General features: G+C 39.3%; 1 protein-coding gene across 1 annotated transcript in view; it reads left to right on the plus strand.

Moving 5' to 3' along the window:
- GALNTL6 (polypeptide N-acetylgalactosaminyltransferase like 6) overlaps positions 1–26,605 on the plus strand; it is a 237,746-nt gene that overhangs the window by 179,036 nt on the left and 32,105 nt on the right. The window contains exon 6 of the mRNA XM_017847605.1: positions 25,482–25,598. Within this exon, the coding sequence (XP_017703094.1) occupies positions 25,482–25,598 (117 nt within the window). The remainder of the gene's footprint in view (positions 1–25,481; positions 25,599–26,605) is intronic.

Here is a 26,605-nt window from a genome sequence, read left to right on the forward strand (position 1 = left end):
ATGGAAAGCAATTAGCATAGGGCCTACCACTGCAAACTCTCAATAAAACCCTGATTAGCATTACAAATGGAGGAGGGAGTCAACACATTGCCTAAGTTTATAAGAGCCAGAGGTCCAGGAAAATAATTGCTTTTGCCTGAGACATCTCCCAGCTGATTTTTTTTTAAGGTTAAAAACTACAGTCATTTTCTTGCTTACTGAAGTCCATAGGGTGTAGGCAAAATATCACATTCTGCATTCCAAAGAATAAATATCAAGCTCCCATGTGTTTGTGCAATGGAGGTAGGGAGAAAGGTATATATGTAACAAACATATGAAAATGTTCTTAGGCCACCAGATATAGAAAGCAAAAATACTTTGTGTGCCAACTGTTGTGTCTGTGTATGTGTATGTATTCATCCATTCTCAGACTGCTAATAAAGACATACTAGACTGGGCAATTTATAAGGAAAGAGCTTTAATTGACTTACAGTTCCACATGACTGGAGAGGCCTCAGAAAACTTACAATCATAGCTGAAAGCAGCTCTTCACAGGGCAGCAGGAGAGAGAATAAGTGCTGAGCAAAGAAGGAAGCCCCTATAAAACCCTCAGATTTCAGGAGAACTCACTCACTATCACCAGAACAGCGTGGGGGAAACCGCCCCCGTGATTCCATTATCTCCACCTGGTCCTGCCCTTGACATGTGGGAGTATTATAGTCAATTCAAGGTGGTACTTGGGGGGACACACAGAGTCAAACCATATCAATGTACATTTCTTCTGGGGAGTTCATAACTTTCATGAGATTCTCAAAAAGAGTCTGTGTGAAAACAGTAGACACTGGACACTCCAAAAGGAGGGAGGGGGTGAGGGAGGCAAAGCCTGGGAAACTTCCCGTTGGGACTGTGTTCACTGTCTGGGTGACAGCATCAGTAGAAGCCCAAACCTCAGTATCATGCAGTATCCCCTCACAAGAAACCTGCACATGCACCCACTGAATCTCAAATTAAAATTGAAATTAATAAAAATAATAAAACGAATTAATAAAATTCTTTCAAAAACACTGCCATGGAAGATTAAAGGAAATTATAATTGCTCTAGGAAATTAACATTTCTAATTACTATAATGAGCATTCTTTATGCAACAGTGGATACTAATGGGAATTTATGCTAGTAGAAGATTATGCTGTGTTAACCCTAACAAAAAAGAGTCCGTACCCCAAACAAATGTTAATAACTTACATAAAATAATACTGATGGCCTTGAATGAAATGCTTAAGGCCAGGCTCTAACAAATAAACCAGCCAGGTATTACATTCAGCCAGGGGGCCACCTGTGGCTCAAAACATGATTGCTGGAGCTTTGCCCATGACTCAATTCCAGCAGCATGAGATGAGTCTGGGTTTGAGTAAGAGATGTGAGAGAGAAATGAACAGCAAGTGGCTTTGACAATATAGCAATCTTCCAGTTGTGTAGTAACAGAAAGTGCATTTAAATATGACCCACAAAATGTTCTAGCAATAAATTCCTTTTAAATTGTTTGGTGAAGCCTCTTTGTGGAACTCTAAGATTAATTGCAGTAATAATAATAAATTGCTATCATTGTGAACCCTCACATTCATAATCAGACAAACTAGATAGAAAATATTTAACATTTTTTCTTTATTTAAAAGGCAATTATTGAGTAAGTTCTATATCTTTGTAACCTCCTGACAGGTTCATCTTGCCTGTTGCCTAAACAGAGCTGATTTATCAAGACACGGAATTGCAATAAAGAGTTTAATACATGTAAAGCCAGCTAAAAGGGGATGCTGAAGTTTTCTTACTATGCAAACCAGCCTCCCTGAAAATTCAAAGACTAGGGTTTTTTTTAAAAGATAGTTTGGTAGTCAGAGAGCTAGGAAATGAGTAATGCTGAATGGTAGAGTGGGGATGAAATCATAGGAAGTCAAAGCTGTCCTCTCGTGCTGAGTCAGTTCCTGGGTGGGAACCACAAGACCAGATAAGCCAGTTTACTGGTCTAGGTGGCACCAGCTGATCTATCAGAATGCAGGATGTGAAAAATACCTCGAACATCAATCCTAGGTTTTACAATAGTGGTGATCTATAGGAGCAATTGGGAGTTTAAATTCTTGTGGCCTCTGGCCATTAGAAGCCATCACTTCTAATTTTGTGGCTAATGTGTTGGTTTTATAAAGATAGTCTGGTCCCTAAGCAAGAGGAGAGGGGAGGTTGTTTGGAGAATGGGCTTTTGTCATTCTTCTTTTCAAAGTTAAATTATAAACTAAATACTTCCAAAGTTGGTACAGTCTACCCCCAGCAATGGACAAAGGCAGCTTGGCAGTTACAAGCAAAATCCGCTGATTAGGCCAGATTTCTTCACTGTCATACTTTTCCTATGTCAAATTTTTCTCACTGTCATAATCTTTGCAAAGGCAGTTTTAATCTCCCTTCTTGGGTTTCATCACACATTATTCTTAAAGGTAAGAGGAGTGAAACCACTGTGCAGCTGTCTCCATGTATTCACAGGTGCCTGGTTGGGGTTTCAAGACTTGCATGACAATGATGTTAGTACTCTCATCCACAGTTTTAGCACAGCACTTCAATGAACAGCAGACTAGAAGATAATGAGTCTTAATGTCAGGAGTATAAGTCTGATCTTCAGTCTTCTTTGTAGAATTGATTTGAAACCCTGGGGGATTCAGGCAAATAGCTCTGAGAACCAGTCAGACATAGGGTCACTAGTAGAGAGAGATTTAGGTCAGGTTTTAGAAAGACAAATTGGGACACACAGAAAAGAGAAAATTTAAATATATCATGCCATATATTTTTAGTCAGCTTTTCAGACCTGAGAATAGATCAGTTGAATTAAACAGTAGTGTCCCATTCTAGGAGGTGGCATTGCAGATGGGCTATGCTCCTATATGTGATGAAGACAAACAGATTTTTAATAAGAGGTATTTCTATGGAAACAGAAGAAAAAGGTTAATGTTAGGCACAATCTGTCCAGATGCCCAATGCAAAACACTCTTAGTTACAGAGGAGGAAGGCTGTATTTGACACATTTTTCTTGACTGTATCCCAAGGAATAAGCTTTAGCTTGTAAGGCCTCAGGGAAAAAGTAGTAGTAGTAGAAGGTAGTAGTCCAAATGTGAAATATGGAAGAAAATTTGAAAGCATTAATTTGGGGACTTGCAGCCCAGAAAGAATTTCAGTCAGTCAGTCCAAATTTTAGAACGTATTTTTTTAATTAAAAACAATGAACAAGACTAAAATTTAACAACAATTGTACCATAGTTTTAGAAATACAATTTTCTCTCTCCAGTCTCCCAATTTTATTAAAGACAAATCATGGTAGGGCTGATTTACTTGCAAAATAAGCTTTCGATCATGTACTACTCCATTCTCACACTGCTAATAAAGACACACCCAAGACTGAGTAATTTATAAGGGAAAGAGGTTTAATTGACTCACAGTTCAGCATGGCAGGGAGGCCTCAGGAAACCTACAATTGTGGTGGAAGGGAAACCAAACACATCCTTCTTCACATGGCAGCAGCAAGGGGAAGTGCTGAGCAAAAGGGGGAAAATCCTCTTATAGAACCATCAGATCACATGAGAACTCACTATCATGAGAAGATCATGAGGGTAACCAGCCCCAGGATTCAATTACCTCGCACTGGATCGCTCTCATGACACATGAGGATTATGGGAACTACAATTCCAGATGAAGTTTTGGATGTGGGTACAGCCAAACCATATCAGTCCAATTATAATTGGCCCAATTATTTGCATAAAGTACAGTAAGAATAATTATTTGTTATATGGTGATATGTTTTGGATTTGTGTCCCCACCCAAATCTCATGTTGAATTATAATCCTCAATGTTGGAGAAGAGGTCTGGTGGGAAGTGACTGGATCATGGGGGAAGACTCTCCACTTGCTATTCTCATGATAGTGAATGAGTTCTTATGAGATCTGGTTGTTTAAAAGTGTGTATCACCTCTCTCTTCTCTCTCTCTTTCTCCTTCTCTGGCCATGTAAGATGTGCCTGCTTCCCCTTCACCTTCCACCATGATTAAAAGTTTCCTGAGGCCTCTCCAGTCATGCTTGCTGAGCCAATTAAACCTCTTTTCTAATAAATTACCCAGTTTCAGGTATTTATTTAAAGCAGTGCAAGAATGGACTAATACAGAAATTAATACTGGGAGTGGGGCATTGCTAGAAAGATACCTGAAAATGTGGAAGCAGCTTTGGAACTGGATAATGGGCAGAAGTTGGAACAATTTGGAGGGCTCAGAAGAAGACAGGAAGATATGGGAAAGTTTGAAACTTCCTAGAGACTTGTTATATTGTTGCAACCAATATGCTAATAGTAATATGAACAATGAAGTCCAGGCTGAGGTGGTCTCAGATGGAGATGAGGAACTTATTGGGAACTGTACTGAAGGTCACTCTTGCTGTGCTTTAGCAAACAGACTGGCAGCATTGTGCCCCTGCTCTAGGGATCCGTGGAACTTTGAACTTGAGAGAGAGGATTTAGGGTATCTGGCAGAAGAAATATCTAAGCAACAAAGCTTTCAAAGGTCTGTCATGGCTGCTTCTAACAGCATATGGTCATATGTGTGAGCAAATAGATTACCTCAAATTGAAAGCAGAGTATAAAAGTTTAGAGAATTTGCAGCCTGACCATGTGGTAGGAAAGAAAGACTCATTTTCATGGGAGGAATATGCCTAAGTACAGAATAGCCAAATATTAATAGCCAAAACAATGGAGAAAATGCCTTGAAAACATTTCAGAGACCTTCATGGCAGCCCCTCCCATCACAGGCCTGGAAGCCTAGAAGGGAGGTATGGTTTCACAGGCCAGGCCCAGGACCCTGCTGCCCTGCGCAACCTTGGGATGCTGCTCCCTGCATCCTATCTTCTCCAACTCCTGCTATGGCTAAAAGGGCCCCAGATAGGTCTCAGGCCACTGCTCCAGAGGGTGCAAGCCTTAAGCCTTGGCAGCTTCCACATGGTGTTAAGTCTGCAGGTGCACAGAAGCCAAGAGTTCAGGCTTGGAAGCCTCCACCTAGATCTCAGAAAATGTATGGAAATGCCTGGATGTCCAGGCAGAAATCTGCTGCAGGGGCAAGCCCTCATGCAGAACCTCTGCTAGGACAGTGCAGAGGGGAAATGTGGTGTCAGGACCCTCACACAGAGTCCCCAAAGTGGAGCACTTCCTGGTGAAGCTGTGAGAAGAGGACCACTGTCCTCTAGCCATCAAAATGGTAGATCCACTGGCAGCTTGCCCTGTGCACATGGAAAAACTGCAGGCACTCAATACCAATCCATGAAATCAACCAAGGGGGCCATATCTTGCAGAGTGATGGGGTGGAGCTGCCAAAAACTTGGTTGATTTCTCCCTTTGGGGATAGGTGTATTTATGCAATGCCTGTACCCTCACTGTATCTTGGATGTAACTAACTCGTTTTTTATTTTACAAATTATAGGCAAAAGGGACTTGCCTTGTCTCAGATGAGACTTTGGACTATGAACTTTTGAGTTAATGCTGAAATGAATTAACACTTTAGGGGACTGTTGAAAAGGGTGATTATATTTTGCAATGTGAGAAGGACGTGAGATTTGGGAGAAGTCAGGGGAAGAACGATATGGTTTGAATTTGTGTCCCCACCCAAATCTCATGTCAAATTGTAATCCCCAGTGTTGGAGTAGGGGCCTGGTAGGAGGTGATTGGATCATGTGGTCAGACTTCCCTCTTGCTGTTCTCATGATAATGAGTGAGTTATCATGAGATCTGGTTGCTTAAAAGTGTGTAGCACCTCCCCTTTCTCTCTCTCTTCCACCTTCTTTGTCCATGTGAGACATGTCTGCTTCCCCTTTACTTTCTGCCATGACTGAAAATTTCCTGAGGCCTTCCAGCCATGCTTCCTCTACAGCCTGTGAAACAATGAGCCAATTAAACCTCTTTTCTTATAAATTATCCAGTTTCAGGTATTTCTTTATAGCAGTGCAAGAATGGACTAATCCATATAGACTTTTTTTAAATTGGCTTTTCTGGAGGTTTCTCCATAAGGAATCTCAGATTAGACTTCTTAAAGCTTTGAGCCCAACCACGAATTTATCCATGCCTTCAAATACTTATATGATTGGATGAATTTCTCTCCTCTTGAGCCTGAGCCTGTCAAAAATTACTTACCACAGGCCAGGAACTCTGTACAGGGACTGTGTAAATAAGGTATAAGACCAGTTCTCCCAAGGGGCTTTTACTGGCTCTGTAAGTCAACTTTGATTCCTTCAAGCAGTCTGTTTATATCTGAAAGCATGTTATTCCAATTTGAGCCTTGATAAAATAGCCAATGTCTCCAGTTGTGTCCTGTTATAAAAGAAAGCAGATCCTTTTTGCACATATGCAAATAACTATATTGCCACAAGTTACAAAAACTCACAAGTAGTTCCCAAATTCTGACAAACTAGGTAGAGAAAGAAAATTTCAATTTTGTTCATAGGAGTATACTCTCTTCAATTGTTAAAAGCTATAAATAACTCAAAATAAAAGTTTTCTATACTCTGAAAAACAGAGCAAAGAAGATCAGCAGTATGTCAAGCAGTAAGTCATAAAAAGGTTATTTGGATCTTCTGTTAGTTCAGTTCATGCAATTAACTCTTGTTCTTCCTGTTGTTGAGCCAGCAGTTCTCCTTAACACATCAGCCATCTACAAGAGTCCTGAAAGTTTTTTTTTTTTTATTTAAATAACCCAATCTCCCAAGTTGTCAAAAACCTGCACTCAAAAGCAGCTGTCAGACTCTTATAGCTGATTATAAACTGCCGTTTGTAAAGGATCAAAACAAAATAACAATTATCTGTGGATAACAAAAATCTTACTATGGCCACGATTAAAGACAAAATCAACAAGGAAATCTGGTCATCTCTGTGGCACACAATAATTTAACATATCATTATTAATCATAACATATGCTGAGACATATCAGAATTACAGGAATCTTATAAAGTTTTGAAGCACAAATTGATAACACATTTCTATGAATATAACTCAAAGAAATTAAAAACCATTTTATATTTGAAAATGCTCCCTGTATGATTTTAATATACCAAATAAGCTGAATATGTCCCTTTTTGGAATTCAGGGGACCTAATACTTAAAAAGTTAATGAGGCCAAAAAAGATTTAATTTAGAATTTGATTTTGGAAAGTTTGTCAAATATCAAAGATTTAAAATACTTGGTATTATAAAATGGAATTCCATGTAACTATAAGTAATTTCTTTAACAAAAATGATAACTAAAAAATTTTAAAGAGACATAAACTTTTACTCATTAATAGAGGGGAGATTCAGCCTTCCAACCAACAAGATCCAATAAAGACAGCATAGGTACAACGGAATCTATCTCTTTTCTCATTTTGCTTTTATTCTTTAGTTGATTTAAAAGGCAAATTACATTTTATTATCTCAATATTACATGAAAATCTTGTTCAAAAGAGAAAATCCTATTTTACTTTTGTATTCATGTATGATTTATGCTAAATCCATTTTTTTTTTTTTTTTTTTTTCTTTTGAGATGGAGTCTTGCTCTGTCACCCAGGCTAGAGTGCAATGGCGTGATCTCGGCTCACTGCAACCTCTGCCTCCCAGGTTCAAGCGATCCTCCTAACTCACCCTCCTGAGTAACTGGGACTACAGGGGCATGCCACCACACTCAGCTAATTTTTGTGTTGTTGTTGTTGTTGTTGTTGTTGTTTTAGTAGAGACAGGGTTTGTTGTTGTTTTAGTAGAGACGGGGTTTTGCCGTGTTGGCCAGGCTGGTCTGGAACTCCTGACCTCAAATGATCCTCCCGCCTCGGCCTCCCAAAGTGCTAGGATTATGGACACAAGCCACCGCTCCAAGCCCAATTTTTAATAAAACTTTATAAACAAATTGATCTCATTTTAATTAGTGTTAAGCATAAGATAAGGTTTTGACAAATCCATCATAACTTTACAATTTCTTGTTTAAAAGCAGATCAATATTTTAAGAAAATCTTGGTATTTTGACACAGAGCCCAGATCTGGCCCTGCATTTTATTTTAATGTTTCATTTATGGGAAAACTAAATAATATCCTTTTAATTTTACCCAATTTGCTCACACAGAGAATTTCTTTTATAAGATCAATCTATCATAAACCTTATAAACTTGCTTAAACTTTTAGTTTTATATTCTCCTTTATTAAATTTAGAACAATTCCTAAACCCTCCAAGCTAGACCCAAAAAAACAAATTATTCTGTCCTTTTACCAACAGCATACAACTCCTATTTTTAAGAATAAGCAATTTTAGTTATGTACCAGGTGCAGAGACTAGGACACAGGACAGAACTGCAGATAATGTCTGACTCTTTCCAACACAGCTAAAGGACATGGCTAGATCCACATGTCCTCAGGCCTTACTTACAATTTAAAATTTGGAAAATATTTCTAAAGCAGGCAAGTAGACACCTATCAAAAGTCATAGAAGCAGTGTGTAACTTTAAAGCCTCTAATAAATACAGTATCTGAACGGCCTAATTTAGATCAAATGTCTAAATTGTGAAGACATTTTTATTTTATTTTACCAATAATCTTTAAAACTGTCTTTATTGTTCAGAGCTTATTAGAGTCATGTGAGCTAAAAGGCATTAAAGTTTCTATTTTTCTGACAAAATATTTTATTTAAGTGCTTATTTTTAAAGCCAATTAATTAGAGCTCTTTTATATATTTTGATAGTGAAGCATCACGCATACACACAACATATGTGAATACACAGAAGCAGATCTGGTAGAATCTGCTGTTTTTAATTTTTTAAACAGTCTCGGTAGCACCAGCTAATCCATCAGAGTGCAGCGTCTGAAAAATACCTCAAACATCAATCTTAGGTTTTACAATAGTGACATTATCTATAGGAGCAACTGGGAGGTTAGTATCTTGTGACCTTTGGCTGCATGATTCCTGAGCTATAGTTTCTAATCTTGTGGCTAATTTGTTGGTTTTTACAAAGGTCGTCTGATCCCTAAGCAAGGAGGGGGCTTATTTTGGGGAAGAGATGTATTGTCTTTTTTTCAAAGTTAAACTATAAGCTAAATTACTCCAAGTTAGTTCACCCTACCCTTAAGAATGAACAAGGGCAGTTTGGAGGTTAGAAGCGAGATAGTCGATGAGGTCAGATTTCTTTCACTGACATAACTTTCCTATGTCAGATTTTTCTCACTGAATCTTTGCAAAGACAGTTTCATCTCATGAACGGAATTGGGTCCCCCCAAAAATTCATATGTTGAAGCCCTAATCCCCAACTGTCTGTATTTGAAGATAGGGTGTTTAGAAAGTGAAACAGGTCATAAACGTGGCACCCTAATCTAATAGGACTGGTGTCCCGACAAGAAGAGAAGAGTCACCAGGGATGTGCGCACACAGAGAAAAGGCTATGTAAGGACACAGGTAAAAAATGGCCATCTGCGAGCCGAGGAAAGAGGCCTCAGAGGAAGCCAAATCCTGCTGATGCCTGGATCGTGAGCTTCCCAACTCCAGAACTGAGAATCTCTCTTGTTTAAGCCGCCTAATCTGTGGTATTTTCTTACGGCAGCTCTAGCTATATACCAAAACCATGCCCGGTGCCAGTTACAGAGGTGATGAAGGCAAGCTTCTCTTGAAGAATGTCTTACTGGCATGAGGTAACATTACAGACCGCTGCAAGAAATAGACCCCACTCAGCCTCTCATGGCCACTTGATGAGTTTTCACTTGATATGGATGGGATTGGCTGATTAGGTTGTACATGCAATCAGGCTCATTAGACTAGAACTAGACTACTGTTCACTTCCCTCAAAACCTCTTTTGTTTTGCTCTGTTATCATTTTGTTTTGTTCTGTTCTGCTTTATTTTCAGGGAGAAATAATCTCACTGTCTTCCCGAGAAAGGGTAAATCTTGGCTTTTCCAGGCATGGTGGCACGTGCCTGTAATCTCAGCTACTCTGGAGGCTGAGGTAGGGGAATCGCTAGAACCCAGGAGGCGGAGGTTGCAGCCAACCAGGACCGCACCAGTGCACTCCAGCCTGGGCGACAGCAGAGAAACTCTGTCTCAAAAAAACAACAGCAACAAAAATATTGACTTTTGATACCTACCCTTCATATAACAGTCCAACCAAACCCCAACCCGTTCATTGTCAGAACTATCCACTCATTGAATCTAGCATGATTCATTGCATCCACAGTAAGAAATTTGAGAGGATGGAGATTAGATAAAACGCTTAGATGAGAAGCACATATGAGATTTTTCAGAAAGCTGAGTGGAGCGTTCACATATTATCAGATTACTACAATAACTGTTGTATAAGATGGAGTCCTGGGTGGCATTTCTGATGTCACTGGTTTGGAAGGAGTATATTTGCTTTTTTATAGAAAATATCAATCAGTTTTCCCTATAAGTTTTGCATGAATGTGCATTGCTACAGAAAGCAGTGATGAACTGCTGGTCAGTGTGACTCGGAACTTTAAGGCTAAACCTTTGAAATTCAACAGTTTAGGTTCCCCATTTGTTTGATTTCAGAGCAGGAGGTAAGAAATAGGTTGAAGATATATTTTTACCACACCTCAGTTGTGAGCTCCACAAAGCAGAAAGACCATTGCTTTTTAATTTAAGGCTCACAGAGAGATATTTCAGGGAAGTAGTTATACCATGAAATATTTTACAAATGTTACATTACAGTTTCATATGCCAAATGAAATTTGACATTTTCACCTTTGTTCCCCTTGAAGAGCCAAGTCATCTCTTTTAATATATTGAATATGTTTAATGGTGCTGACATTTGCAATAGAAAACCCAGACCCTGAATTATTTTATCTGAAAATAAAGACAATTTGCAGGCCTTCCTTAGAGGACCAGCTGTTACATTCAAGAATGGGCTCAAAAGAATCTACTTCTCTAGAAAACTGGAAAAGTCCCATGGGTCTCAGGGGTTTTGCTGCCATCCTTTCCAGGGCTAAAAGGTCACATCCTCAGAACCAGTCCCATGATTTTGATTGAAGGTCTTCATGGACTAATGGTCCTGAATCTTACACAGAGCTTAACAACGGTATATTAGACCATATTTTCAACCTGCTCACATTTCAACCATCTGACCTGACTTCAAAGGGAGAATTATTTTATCTAGACACCGTATTGTGTGAATAGTTTTTCAAGTACTAAAAATTTGCTTTATCTTCAAAGCCTGTGGCTACTGCCCTTGGCTTTGAGGATAATGTTGCAAGTGGCTTTTCATGATTGTACTAGAACCGGAGCAAATCTTAGATTTATTGGCAATTCATATATGAATCCAACCATTGGGAGAAGTGTTTATATTCATAAAATAGCACTCCAGGAAAAAAATGACAGGAATATTAAATGTGGAGACATTAGTTAAAAGATCAGCTGCTTACCCCACACAGTGTGGTTCAGTCTGAAAATACAGCTGCATGCCATTTTCTAACTGATGATGCAGGAAATATGATGACCAGTCACATCCAACTTGCAGGCCACTTGAGGCTTCTTTCCACAATCTGGGAGTAGAAGGGGACCACACTGTCTCCACAGCACATAAGCCAACTTCTGTGGCTTTCCTTCAAAACAGCATTCCCTGCTTTTAAACATCTGGATGCAGGTTCAAGTAGTGGAGCCCAGGAACTGCTCTTCTGTAGATTGATTCTCCCACAGAATACTGAAAACTCATGAACTCCTGACTTAAAGTACCTTTCAGGTCTCCTTCTGATGAGTTTCTCTGCAGATATTCTTGAAGTCTCACTGTGAAGTTTTCTATCAGATCTCATTTTCTCTCCTCTTGTGCACCCTTAATTTACTTATCTGAGTTTGGTAAATTGTAGGGAGAAAAAGAAGGGCTCAAGTAAACTTGTTCATCTCCTAAGTGACTTCTTATAACTTTGTTTTAAATGCCTGCTTTCATGTTTCTGACATGCCATGCTCTTTTGTCTCATAACAAATATTTGAATAACTCATTTCAAAACATAACAAATTGTCACCTGAGTTTTCAAAAACTCTTGGTCAGCCAAGCTGGCTTTTGGTTATTTCCTCACCTGACCACATCTCTATTCCAACAGGGCACTCATGAGAGGATCTATAACAAAATACTTCTTTCCCTGACTTTATGAAATCACAACACAAAAACCTAAGAAAAAAAAATTTAACTGTGGTAGAATGATTTACATTCCTTTGGATACATACCCAGTAATAGGACAAATGCAGGTGTATGTTCATTGCAGCACTATTCACAATAGCAAAGACATGGAATCTATCTAAATGCCCATCAGTGACAGATTAGATAAAGAAAATGTTATATATATATATATAACATTTTATAAGTTAATATATATACACACACACACACACACCATGGAATACTATGCACCCATAAAACAGAATGAGATAATGTCCTTTGCAGGGACATGGATGAAGCTGGAGGCTGTTATCCTTAGCAGACTAATGCAAGAACAGAAAACCAAATATTACATGTCCTCACTTATAAGTGAGAGCTAAATGATGGAACACACGGACACACAGAAGGGAACAATACATACTGGGGGCTATGGGAGGGTGGAAGGTGGGAGGAAGGAGAGGACCGGGAAAAATAACTATTAAATACTAGGCTTAGTATCTGGATGACAAAATAATTTGTGTAACAAACCCCTGCGACACAAGTTTACCTATATAACAAACCTGCACATGTACCCCAGAATCTAAAATAAAGTTAAAACGTTTTTAACTTAAAAAAAGAATTAGTAGTTTCTGAGGGCTCACATTCTCATGTGATCAGAAAACACAAATTGTTCCATATTCTCTTTTACAAAGAGTAAGTCCAAGCTAGCAAAGCTTTCTAATCTTCAAAGATGATAGGAGAGGGCAGGAATAAACTTGCACTCAGGCAGAACCAAGTAGATTGATGTAGCCCTGGCTGATGATCACAGGACGAGCTACTTTCCAGTGAACTGTATGGGTGAGGACGAAGTCACCACTCTTCTGCCATCTTCTAACTTTTCCTTTCAGAAATGGATTTTTTTAAGTCCAGGTTTAAAATGTAGTCTCTTGCAAAGGTTAGAAGATGTTTCCTCCTATTGCTACTCCATGATGCTTTTTCTGGTGCCACCGCAGCCTCCCCTAGAGTCAAGCCACTCATGGGTAACCAGGTCTTCTTCAGTCTTGTACTTTGACGACTTCATTGTCGTGCCTCCATCCCTTGGCAGCCCCGAATGCTAAAATGATTTTCTTTCTAACTCCACTTCAGCGTCTGTATCTGTATCAGACTCCAATCCTGTTTTTAACTAGGATCACTTCTTTTCTAAACCCAAGAACTCATAGCCTTCTTTAATCTACATGTGTTTCCTGGAGCTCAGTAAAGCAGTTGCTACAGATTTAACACCTAAAATGACATTTTTTCTAATGAATTAGTTATAACCATTACCATTTGCTTGGTAAAAAGAGCACAGGTCTAGGAATTAGACATGGGTGCGAATCCTGCTGCTGTCTGCTGGTTGGATAGCATTGGATAAACCACTTACTTTCTCAGAGCCTCAGTTGCAAATGTGAATGAAAACACAGCATAGCGAGAGTACAGATGAGGAAGTGAAATGATGCCCGTGAAAGTGTCCAGTTCAGTAAGAACCTTAATTTATTTTCCTTCTAGCAGAAAAGAGTTGCTTATCTTAACCCCTACACTCTACTTAAAGGTAGCAGAGTAGCTTATTTATATGAATTTCTCTCTGCATCTATTTGTGAAAATCAACTTGTTTTTGGCCAGAGACCCTTAGCTTAAAAGTTTCTATTTTGTGATAACAGACTGGGAAGGGTGAGTGGGGGCCAGCGGAAGGGTGAAGAGATGTGGATTGGAGAGTACAAACATACAGTAAGATAGAGGGAGTAAATTCAATGTTTGATAGCAGAGTAGGGTGTCTCTACTTCACAAAAGTGTATTGTGCTTGGGAGATGGACACCATAAATACCCTGACTTGGTCACTGTGTTTTATATGCATGTAATGGAATTTCTCATGTTCCCCATAAATTTACACAAGTAAAGAAGTTTTTGTTTTGATGCCAGACATATTTCACAAATAATAAAATGCTTAGCTTCAAGTGGCAATACATGGCTTTAGGAAAAGATGATTTGGAGCAGAACACATATAAACCTGAGAGCCCTCTGATAATATTTCTGCTGTGAGTTTGTCCTTCTCTTGCATAATGTAAGCTAGCTTCTGAAATGAATAGTCCCAGCAAGTCCCAGGGCAAGAGAGAGATGCCAAAGCAATTACATTTATGGTAAATTCAGAAAAGGAAAATGTGCACAAGATAGGAAGAAAATCTCTGCAGGCATAATTTCAAGGAAAGGCAGTAGGTGGTCTCTGCCAGCAGTCATTGGATGTGACTAGCATGGAGCAATTCGAGGTGGAATGGATCTGTTTAAGCAAAATGGTGCGATGGCTATGAGGCAAAACCTTAAATAGTGGAAAATCCTGTAAGAATCACAAAAGTGTTTCTAGTATGTTGCAAATTAAATTGTTTTTAATTTCTACAAGCACTTCACAATTTTTTTATCTCAGTCTCGAATGAATTATATTAGGGCTTATATGTAATTCTATCCTGAAATCTCCCTATCCCCAAAATGTTTCTTTTTAATTCTGATTTTCTCCTGTATATATCATTCCCATCACTATCAAGCTTCTTGAAAGAGAAACTTCCATTTGTTGACTCTAACCTTCACCTTCCAATTTTTTCTAAGTTCTCTTGGCAATCTGCCTTCTACCTGCATTCATCACACCACAGAAGCTGTCTTTTGAAAGGTCTCTGGTGACTTCCTAATTGCCAAATCCAACAGCCTCTCCCTAGGCCTCCCCCTACTGGATCCCTCTATGAAATTTGACACTGCAGCTCACTCCTCCCACCTTGAAACTCTTCTCCTAGGCTTCTTTATGATTTCTTCTTATTTTCTCCTTCTTATTTCTAGCTACACTTTCTTTGCTCACTTTCAAAAAAAGTCATTCCCTGGAGTTCCCTCCTCAATCTTCTCATATTCCTTTCTATTCTTTGCTTGAGTGAGATCATGTACTTCTATGATTTCTATTCTTACTCATATGTGGTTGCATCAGTCCAAGTCCAGCCAGAAGACAGAAATCACATCAGTAATTTGAATAGAGACATTTTAATATTTTTTTAAAAACTGTTGGCTGGTAAGAGGGATAAAAGAGGGCTCTAGGGAGTACTGAAGCAGCAACCCCAAAAAACAGTAACCATCATTAGGGCTGAGGAATGTGAGCAAGGCAGGAACTTGGAAACTTAGAAGAACTCTCCAACTTTTCCCACGCCAAGGCTGAGATTCAGGCCTCATTTGATGTGGTGTGGCTGTCATATACACGCAGCTTGGTAGTGACAAAGAAACTTGCAGGACATAGCAGCTGCTGCTTATCTCTGAGGACCACTCCTGCCAGGGCTGCTCTCTTCCACCCCACCCCACATGCCCATTTACTGGCTATTACATGGAAAAACTGTGCGTGCACACACACACACACACACACACACGAAAGACCCTTCCTCCTGCTAAGTCCTTCCCGTGTCCTTCCAGCACCCAGCACCCTCTATTAGCAAAATTGTATCCACTGACAAAGGAGAAATGTCTGCAGGGTCCATCTTGAGAATCACAAAGTAAGGCAAAAAAAGATTTGAAGTCGAAAGGCAAAATATTAGTAACTAGAACAGTAGATAACAGCATATACCCAAATATGCATTTCCTACCCTGACCTACCTTCCAAATTTCAGACTTCTGGGTGTCTATATACAGATGTCACAAAGACACCTCAAACTCAGCATATCTTCTTTATTATACTCATGGAAACAGTTGTCAAGATCTGTAATTTTTATTTAAAATGTCTAAACACATATCTTCTTTTGAATATATTATATATATATACACATATATAATTCAGATATATTATTTGGATACATTCTATCACTAGTTTAGATTCTCTTTGCCAATTAGAACTAGTACCCATTATGACAATTACATAACTCTCCACCTGTCTTTCTCATAATCACCAGAATTTACTGTCTAAAACAAGTTTTTCTTCTCAAAAACATTGAATGATCTTTTTGCCAACAGAACAAGGTCTAAATCCCTTATCTTGATATTTAAGACTCTTCACAAAATGGCACCAACACACTACCCCAGTCTCATTTCTTACTACATCTGGATACTACTGCTACTACTACTATGAAACATTAACATCTATTGAGCATGTAATATGGTCCATACACTAAAACAAACATCTTATATGTATAATCTCATTTAATACTCACATCAAATTTATGAAGCGTTATCCTTAATTTTAAGGAAAAAAACTGAGGCAAAAATAAGTTAACTTGCTTAAAGTCATGCAGCTCTAGTAAATGGTGAAACCAAACTCTGGGCAGTCTAGCTTCAGAATATGTGCTTTTAACCATCTCCCTAGAAATAAATGAGAGTAGAAATACATTTAACAAACGAGGCAAAAGAGTCATTAAAAAAATGAAACATTAGTGAAAGAAATTGCGTATCTAAATAAATGGAAAAACATCCCATGATCGTGGATTTAAAAACATATTATTGTTAAACGGTGATACTATGCAAAGTGATCTACAGATTAAATACAATCTCTATCAAAATCTAAATGGAATATTTTGCGAAAATAGAAAAACCCATCCGAAAATTTATATGGAACCTCAAAGGACCCTCAATGATGAAAACAATCTTGAACCAGAAAAACAAAGTTGGAGAACCCACATTTCCTAGTTTCAAAACTTAATACAAAGCTATGGTAATTCAAAAAACGTGTGATACAGGCATAAAGATAGATGTATAGACCAATGGAATCTAATAGATTGCCAAGAAATAAGCCCTCACATATAAGGTTAATAGATTTTTGACAAGGATGCCAATATTCCTCAATAAGGAATGGACAGTCTGTTCAACAAATGATGCTGGGAAAACTGGATATCCACTACTAATGGACTGAATTATGTCTCCCCAAAATTTATATGTTGAAATCCTAATCCTTGGTACCTCTGAATGTAACCTTATTTGGAAATCAGGTTATTGCAGATGTAATTAAGTAAGATGAGATTATTCTGAGTATGGTGGGCCCCTAATCCAGTATGATTGGTGTCTTCATAAAAATGGGAAATTTGGACACCAGCACACACACAAACAAAACATCAAGTGAACATAAAAGCAGAAACCAGCATGATACATTAACAAGCCAAGGAGCATCAAAGATTGCCACAAACCACCAGAAGCTAGGAAAGAAGCACATTATGTACCCTCTTTCACAACCCTCAGAAGGAAACAACCTGCGAACACCTTGATCTTGGTCCTTTAGCTTCCAGAACTCTCAGGCAATAAATTTCTGTGGTTTAATCCACCCAATTTGTGATACTTTCCTATGGCAGCCATTTCAAACTAATATATCTACATGCAAAAAAAATGAGGTCGTAAACTTCACTTCACACCATACACAAAATTTAATTCTAAATGGATCAAAGACCTAAACATAAGCGCTAAAACTGTAAAACTCAGAATAAAACATAGGGGGAAATCTCCATGGCATTGGAATGACAATGATCTCTTAAATAAGACACCAAAGCACAGGCAACAAAAGAAAAAAATAGATAAATTGGACTTCATCAAAATTAAAATTTTTGTGCATCAAAAGCACAATTGACAGAATGAAAAGGCAACCCATTGAATAGGATAAAATATTTACAAGTCATGTATCTGATAAAAGATTAATATCTAGAATATATTTTTTAAAAACTCCTTAAGCTCAAAACTAAAACCACAAATGACTCAATTCAGAAATAAGCAAAGAATCTGAACAGGCATTTCTCCAAACTATACAAATGCTCAGTAAGCAAATGAAAAGGTTTTCAACATCATTAGTCATTAGGGAAAAGCAAATCAAAACCACAATGAGATACCACTTTACATCCACTAGGATGACTGTTACATAAACCAGAAAAACTACAAGTGTTGGCAAAAATATGAAGAAACTGGAACCACTCTACATGCCAGATTTGTATCCATTCATCTATTCATGGATACTTGTGCTGTTTCTACTTTTTATTTATTTATTTATTTTTTTGAGATGGAGTCTCACTGTGTTGCCAGGGAATGTAAAATGGTTCAGCTACTGTGGAAAACAGTTTGATAGTTCCTCAAAAGGTTAAACATAGAATTACCTTATGACCCAGCAATTTCATTCCTAGGTGTATAGGCAAAATAATTGAAAACAAAGATGTGAAAGATATTTACATGCCAGTGTTCACTGAAGCATTATTCACAGAAGTAAAAAAGTAGAAACAGGCTGGAAGTGGTGGCTCACGCCTGTAATCCCAGCACTTCGGGAGGCCGAGGTGGGCAGATCACGGGTAGATCACAAGGTCAGGAGATCGAAACCATCCTGGCCAATATGGTGAAACTCTGTCTCTACTAAATTACCAAAAGTTAGCCAGGTGTGGTGGTGCATACCTGTAGTACCAGCTACTCGGGAGGCTGAGGCAGAGGAATCACTTGAACCCAGGAGGCGGAGAGTACAGTGAGCCAAGATTGTGCCACTGCACTCCAGCCTGGCAACAGAGTGAGACTCCATCTCAAAAAAAAAAAAAAAAAAAGAAACGTAGAAACAGCACAAGTATCCATGAATAGAAGAATGGATACAAATCTGGCATATTTATATATGTGTATATTTATATATGTGTTTATTCATATAAATATATATGATATCGGGTGTCGTGGCTCACACCTGTAATCCCAGCACTTTGGGAGGCCAAGGTGGGTGGATCATGAGGTCAGGAGATTGAGACCATCCTGGCTAATAAGGTGAAACCCCATCTCTACTAAAATACAAAAAAATTAGCTGGGCATGGTGATGTGCACCTGTGGTCCAGCTACTATAGGGAGGCTGAGGCAGTAGAATCGCTTGAACCCAGGGAGGCAAGGTTGCAGGAAGCTGAAGATGGACCACTGCATCAGCCTGAGGGGACAGAGCAAGACCCATCTCAAAAAAAAAAAAAAAAAAAAAAACATATAATATATATATATATATATGAATATTGGCCTTAAAAGGAAATGAAGTTCTGATACATGCTACAATGTTAAGTTAAATAAGCCAGACACAAAATGGCAAACATGGTATGGTTCCATTTATATAAGGTTTACAAAATATTATTTATAGTCAGTAGAATAGACATTACCAGGGGATGGGGGAGAAGGGGAAGTAGGGAGTTATTGCTTAATGATTAATCGTTGCTGTTTTGAATGATGAAACATTTTAGAAATAGATCTTGGTGATGGTTACACAACATTTTGAATGTACTTAATGCTATTGAATTGAACACTTAAAATAGTTAAAATAATAAACTTTATATTATGTACATTTTATCACAATTTGTAAAAACAGCTCATAAGAAGATGTCAAAGGCCTGAGAGACTGGGATGGAGAGGAAAGGAGTGGGACATTCAGTACCTAGGACTAGAATCAGCAGAAATTGTTCATTGAGGGGTAGGGAGGTGGGTGTGTTTGGTGTGGCGCTCAAATTGCCAGATAGAGATCTTGGGGGACTGTGTAAGACACTGTGAAGATTAGCTGGCAATCCAGATTGAAGAATAGGCCTGCAATGCTGGACCAAGGCTTGTTCATCTGCGGTCTCCTTTGACTTAAGTGCTGTGAGTGATCACATGATGTAAATGAAATGTGATTTGACCATGGCAGCGCCCCATTTACCATCACAGACAATTCAGCCAAAAAAATTAACAAACAAATAAATAGTAGTTAACATTTACTGACCACTTGCAATGTACAAGCACTGTGCCAGGCACTTCGCATGCATCGGTTTAATCCTCACAACTGCCCTCTGAGGCATGATCGTCTTCATTTTACAAACCTTACGTTGAGCCATGCTATATCATTTGCCATTCCCTTAAAAATGCCTCACACTGTCAAACTTCAATATCTGAGTTCATTTCTGATTCCTAAGGCAATAGTGTCCCTTCTGTCACTTTACTGTGTACATTCAATTCTACTCATCCTCCAGGGCCCCTTCCAATGTCATCCATCCTACCAAGTGCTCCAAGCCCATCTCACTCAGAACGGTCATTTCCTCTTCAGGCCTCACTTAGCATGTAGTCTCTTAAGAAGATGTCTTCAGAATAATGTCTCCCTGATATGATTGTTGGCTCCTTGAGAACAGAAGCCAGTTTTTCTTAGTCTTTGAATTTCTAACCACAAAGTGTCTTTCATTCAGAATCACTCTCAGAATGTTGACTTTCTATAAGTGGATGAACTGAGCTTTAAAAAGGACAGGAGGCTGAAGTGGGAGGATCGCTTGAGTCCAGGAATTAAAGACTGTGGCAAGATGTGAGCTGTGAACACCCCACTGCAGTCTCATCCCACTGCAGTCTAGCCTGGGCAACACAGCAAGACCCTGTCTCTTGAAAAAAAAAAAATGAGGTTATAGGGAACCTCATTTGTACCTCATGAGCAGAACCTGGACCTGCTCAGTCTCCATTCAGTTCTCTTTCCATGTTACCCTAGTGTCTTCTGTATTTCCAGCTCTGCAAATAAATTTGCATTCTAAAATCAACTGTGGTCCAGAGGTTGGGCAGAGTGGCTCACGCCTATAATCCCAGCACTTTGGGAGGCCAAGGCAGCGGATCACCTGAGGTCAGGAGTTCAAGAACCTACCCAACATGATGAAACCCCATCTCTACTAAAAATACAAAATTAGCTGTGAGTGGTGGCACATGACTGTAATCCCAGCTATTTGGGAGGCTGAGGCAGGAGGATCGCTTGAACCCGGGAGGTAGAGGAGGCAGTGAGCCAAGATTGAGCCATTGCACTCCAGCCTGGGCAACAAGAGTGAAACGCCATCTAAATAAATAAATAAATAAATAAATAAATAAATAAATAAATAAATAAAATCAACTATAGTCCATAAAAGGGAGCATCTTAAATTTTTTTATCACATTAAAAATTTACAGCCAGAAATATGGGAAATCTCAAGCCTTTCTTCCGTTCATGTCCTCTCTGATGTCCTCATTAGACCATCCGGTGCACAAAGGATAGGACTGGTTCTTTTTTTATTTTTTGCTGTATACCCAGTTTCCAGCATAGTGCCTATGACATAGCAGGTACGTGGTAAATGTTGTTGCATGAGGAATGAACCCACCACTTCTTACTTGAAAGACCTAAGGCTATCAGGAGGAATTAGCAGACCATGCTGGCTCATTTGTTAAGCTAAGGCTAGTCCCTCTCTAACAGTCAGTTGAATTACCTACTCCACATCTACTAGCCACCTTGACACTTATGCCACATTCTCCTTCTCTTGTACCTCTCTGATAAAAACCTCCTGTGTTGGGGGCTGGGGGACCAATATTAAAGCTGAGCCTGACTTCTCCTGCAGACCTAAAGAACTCCTTTACTCTCTGCCCAACCTTTTCCTGGTCCTTGCCCAAAAGGAGATTATCTCTGTAATTCCTGTCACCCATTATGATTCCCCTTTTCCTCATTTTTCTCCTTCCCACCCATTCCTAGCCAAGCACTACCTCATTTTCTAATCCTGTTCAGTGTCTCTCAAGATTCCTTGACACAATTTCAATGCTGTCAAGTCCTGAAGCTGGGCATCAAAGGAATAAGGCCTGAAAATGATTGATTCTGTCATAGACATATTTAATATCCCATGCCCTAGGTTTGGGCCATGTGTACGTGTGTGAACTGCTTCACCTTCAGCCGGAGGTACAGAGTCCATGTTGAAAAAATATGAATCATCGTAAGTGTTCTTGTCTACATTTAAATATATATATATATTATTAGCGTGAATAAAAAAGTATTAGAATCAGTTCTATTAGAATTGTATCCACTTGTTTATTTTAATGGAGTTGAGTTTGTGAGCAAAATGAGAGAATCTGAATATGTGCTGGAGAGAGGCAGGTGGACAGGTAAGAAGAGAAGCAAGCAGGAATGGCTGGATACTAACCTTGAGGAAGAGCTGGATATTAATCTCGTATCCAGCTGCCCACCTTATCCTATAGTGAACTTGCAGCATTTCCTCTCTGGTACAACTTTTTGCTGGAATTTACACAGATGTAGACAATTACGCCTTTGAAACCTGAAATTTGGCTTCCAAAGCAGTTTATCCCATTGTCTACACAGATGCCACTTGAGTGAGAATTTAGAAAATTCAAGAGTTTAGAAAATGGTATCCTCCATCCCTGCCAGAGGCCTTTTGAGCTCATAACATTTAAAAACAAAACGAGGCACTCCAATAGGCTTTGGTGCGTATCCACAGGCAGATCTGGCAGACTTGTCACTCAGTGTCCCTGGCTTGGGTATGTTTTCTTCTTCCCCACATCCTCCTTTTCCAGGAGCAGAGCAGCTCCACAAGTGAGTTCAAATGCCAGCCAACATAGGAGAGCAAGCTTCTCCCTCTGGGACCCACTGGCTATGAACCTGCAAGCAGTTGCCTTTTCTTCCCAAATGTGTTCAGAGCTCCTGGACTCCAGTAGAGGGAAAAATAGTGCCTTGAAGTTGTCTTCAGTATAAACTGATACTGATTCTCTAAGAAGAGTGTGTCTGTGAGTTAAATGGCCCAAGAATGAAAAGAAAGGCCTGCTCAGAGTTCCGTTGGGCAGCTTTCAGGTTGTAGACAGCTTTAGAAAACCAACATGCTGCACTCAGATAAGGAGATCAAATAGGAGATTTACAGAGTGTGCCAGGTTCAAGACAGTGATAGCGAAATCTACCTTTGACCTTCTGGGTGTTTCTATTTCACTAGAGAAACCCCATCACACATCAGGAAATTGATTTTACAAAACGTGTATTTTAAGCTTGGCTTCACAAATTCTAGAGAGAAGTTCCTCCCTGGTACTTATTTTAGGGAAGGTGGAGTAAAGGTAAAAGAAACGAGAGCAAATCAGGTGCCTTTTGACGCCCAGCCAAATTCATTCCCTGTCTTTCTAGATCTCCTACACTAAGAGAAGGAATGCAACTAGTTCCCAAGGGGTCAGGGCAGACATTTTCCCTAATTCAAGGTTCAAATCTGGAGTCGATGGGTTCCAGGAAAACCAATACAAAAGTGCTTGGACATATCCATGTATAGTTTTGTTTGTTGTTTGTTTCAAAAATGTCCACCACTTTCCTTGGATTCTTGGAGAAATCTGTAGGCAGAACCAGGTTAAGAACTATTCCCCTATACTCTGCATTATTTCACTTTACCTTGTCATCAAGGACAGAGATCCTGAAAGCAGAGCCCCAGCAGTAGCAGATGAACCCAACTTGTTGCCTAAGTCCCTGAATAAGGAGATTAGTACCCACCACATTGATTCCCTCCTGACCGGCATCCCCAACCTCTACTCCTAGAGTAAATGAAATATGAACTATCTCTTTCCACCACCACCGTTCTATCCCAGCATTATTTATTCCTTTCATGATACTCAGTATATTTCATAAAAACCTTCTCTCTGCCTCATTGCCCACCCCGGCAGGAACAGGCCCAGGTGGGTATTCTTCTGTTGCAGAGACTCCTTTCCCTGTCTACCCATCCAGGCAAAAGAACCTTGGTTAAAATGATCAGTTGGGCCCATCCTGGTTTTGTTTCCATTCTTAAAAGGACCTAAAGGGATTATCATAATCCAGGACTATATAAAGGCTTAAAAAGGATTAAGATCATTGACTTTATGTAAGCATACACATCTAAATAGCAAACTATCAAGAATATCCGTCTCTGCTACAGACTGTGCTTCTGACACTATCAGGAAGATTGGTGAAACCTTCAAGCAGGAAGAATATAATGAAAGTGCCAGGTGTGGTGGCTCACACCTGTAATCCCAACACTTTGGGAGGCTGAGGCAGGTGCATCACCCCCTCTCTACTAAAATTACAAAAATTAGCTGGGTGTGGTGGCACATACCTGTAATCCCAGCTATTCAGGAGGCTGAGGCAGGAGAACTGCTTGAACCTGGGAGGTGAAGTTTGCAGTGAGCCGAGATTGCACCACTGCACTCCAGCCCGGGTGACAGAGTGAAACTCCGTCTCAAAAAAAAAAAGATATGACAAAAGGACGCGCCTCTGCCCAGACTCTACTTCTGTTGCTGTTTAAGTTTTGACACTTTTATTATCCACTCTTTTCCCACCTCTAAGTATTGAGTTCCTTATATCAGTGCTAACATAATTGTAAAGAATTATCCTCTTTTCCACTCTGCAAATTTTCAAAGGTCAGGCTTTATGTGGAGAATCTTTATCCAGTGTAGTATTTCAGCAATAATACTGTCTTTCCTATTTTGCTAATACTCTAGAGTGACATTTAATTTATCATTCAAAAGCAATGCTAAATTATGACAATAGGTGTAGACCGAGACCATTGTAGCCAAACTGAAACCAAAGGTCACCATGTTCTGCCCAGAACCATGCAGGGCTAAGTGGTTTGCTCTCCTCCATCACATCCTATATCTGCCACACCCGCCTCATATTGGATCTCTTTCCCACTAGCATGATAGTGATAGAAGGTGCTTTGAAACAGGAAGATAATAAATTCCAAATTAAGAACTATCTGAAAAGAAAAGTCTCCCATTTTAATGAAGTCGTAAACTCTAGGCTACTCCCTCTGTTGCATTATCAACACAGTCTTTGTCACAGCCAGCTGCAGTTTGGCTGTTTAACCATCTCATGTTCTTTAGCATGTCGAGTAGACCATGTTGTAACCATAATAGGTCTGTTGCCTGATGTGTGCAGCAAGTCAATACACCAAGATATGGGGTGCAACAGAGAAAGAGGTTTAATTATAAGGCTGCCAAATGAGCAGATGAGAGGAAAACTCAAATCTGTCTCTCCAAGGAGTTTAGGGCTAGAATTTTTAAGGGTTTTGCAGTAGGCTGAAGTTGGGAGATTATTGATTGGTCACAGAGAGCAGCATGAGGTTATGGGACTGGGAGATGAAGAAACAATATTCTCATGTTGATCCATTTCCTCTGTGAGGGTCTTTAAACTGGCTGCAGTCAGCTGTTCCACTGGAATTCAATATCTGCTTAAGCAATTCTTAAACAAAAACCTTATGATTCTAACGTCACAAATCCTATGTATAGGAATAATGGAGATGCAAATGGTTAGTATCTAGTGCTACAGACTTTCAGTTACAAGGAAGTGAGTCAAAGTATAGACTGATTAATACTTAATTATAACTATATTTCTTTCCAGAATTCTTGTTAAGAAAGTGAAGATGGCTTCAGTGTTACATTTAATTCCCTGATTTTTCTCCATAAATTGCATACAAAGTCAAGGTCTCATTCAACATGCATGTAATCAAAAAGATAATCTATGTCTTACTTAATCTATACCATGGTTGTTAGGAGCCAATGATAAAATACAACATAGCCCCACACTCAACATTCTTTCTTCTTTCCACAGATCCGAAATGTGGCAGCAAATCTCTGTGTGGACAGCAAGCATGGAGCCACCGGAACAGAGCTGAGGCTGGACATCTGTGTCAAGGATGGTTCTGAAAGAACATGGTCTCATGAACAGGTGCGTTAGCTCCCAGAAGCCAGGGCAGTGGGAGCCAGTGGGGGGCTGAGGCAGACACAGAGGGATGCAGTCAGAACAAATCTCCGAATGGTGCAGATGGTGCGTGTGAGACCTGGAGTGAGGTTGCTGTGTCACCAACCAACCCTGCAGTTCAGTGAATCACTTGATGTCTCGGTTTACGTTTCTTCTCGGAGCAGTTGTCTAAATCAGTTCAGATAATGTGCACAATTATGCTCTAAATATGAGAAAGGATGGGAGAAATGTGGATTGCGACCCTAGTCTTACTTATTTTCCCAGAATGGTAGTTTAACACAGAAAGCCTGTAGAGTGCTTTGGAACCCTTCCAATGAAATTTCATGGTTTTAATGACTCTGTTGTTCTGTGTTTGTGACAACATCTACCCTTGCTTTTCCCCTGACCATGAACAGATCACTTTACGTGGGCCTCCTGTTGTTGTAGTAGGTTTTAATCTTACATGTGAAGGATGTAAGCAACAACACCTCGACGTGGACTTCAGGAAATACTTTAAGGCTGTGTATTGCTTTGGTTGATCTTTGTTTTGTTTGTTTTTTTTTCTATTTTTGTGGGTACGTAGTAGGTGTATATATGGGGTACATGAGATGTTTTGATGCAGGCATGTAATGTATAATAATCACATCATGGAAAAGGGTCTCCATCCCCTCAAGCATTTATCCTTTGTGTTACAAACAATCCAATTATATTATTTCACTTATTTTAAAATGTATGATTACATTATTATTGACTATAGTCACCCTGTTGTGCCATCAAATACTAGATCTTTTTCATTCTTTCTATTTTTTGTACCCATTAAGCATCCCCACCTCCTCGCTATGCCCATTACCTTTCCCAGCTTCTGGTAACCATCCTTCTACTCTCTATCTCCATGAATTCAGTTGTTTTTATTTTTAGATCCCACAAATAAGTGAGAACATGTAAAGTTTGTCTTTCTATGCCTGGCTTATTTCACTTAACAAACATAATGATCT

The sequence above is a fragment of the Rhinopithecus bieti genome, unplaced genomic scaffold (genome assembly GCF_001698545.2).
Source record: "Rhinopithecus bieti isolate Rb0 unplaced genomic scaffold, ASM169854v2 scaffold_29254, whole genome shotgun sequence".
Taxonomy (NCBI): domain Eukaryota; kingdom Metazoa; phylum Chordata; class Mammalia; order Primates; family Cercopithecidae; genus Rhinopithecus; species Rhinopithecus bieti.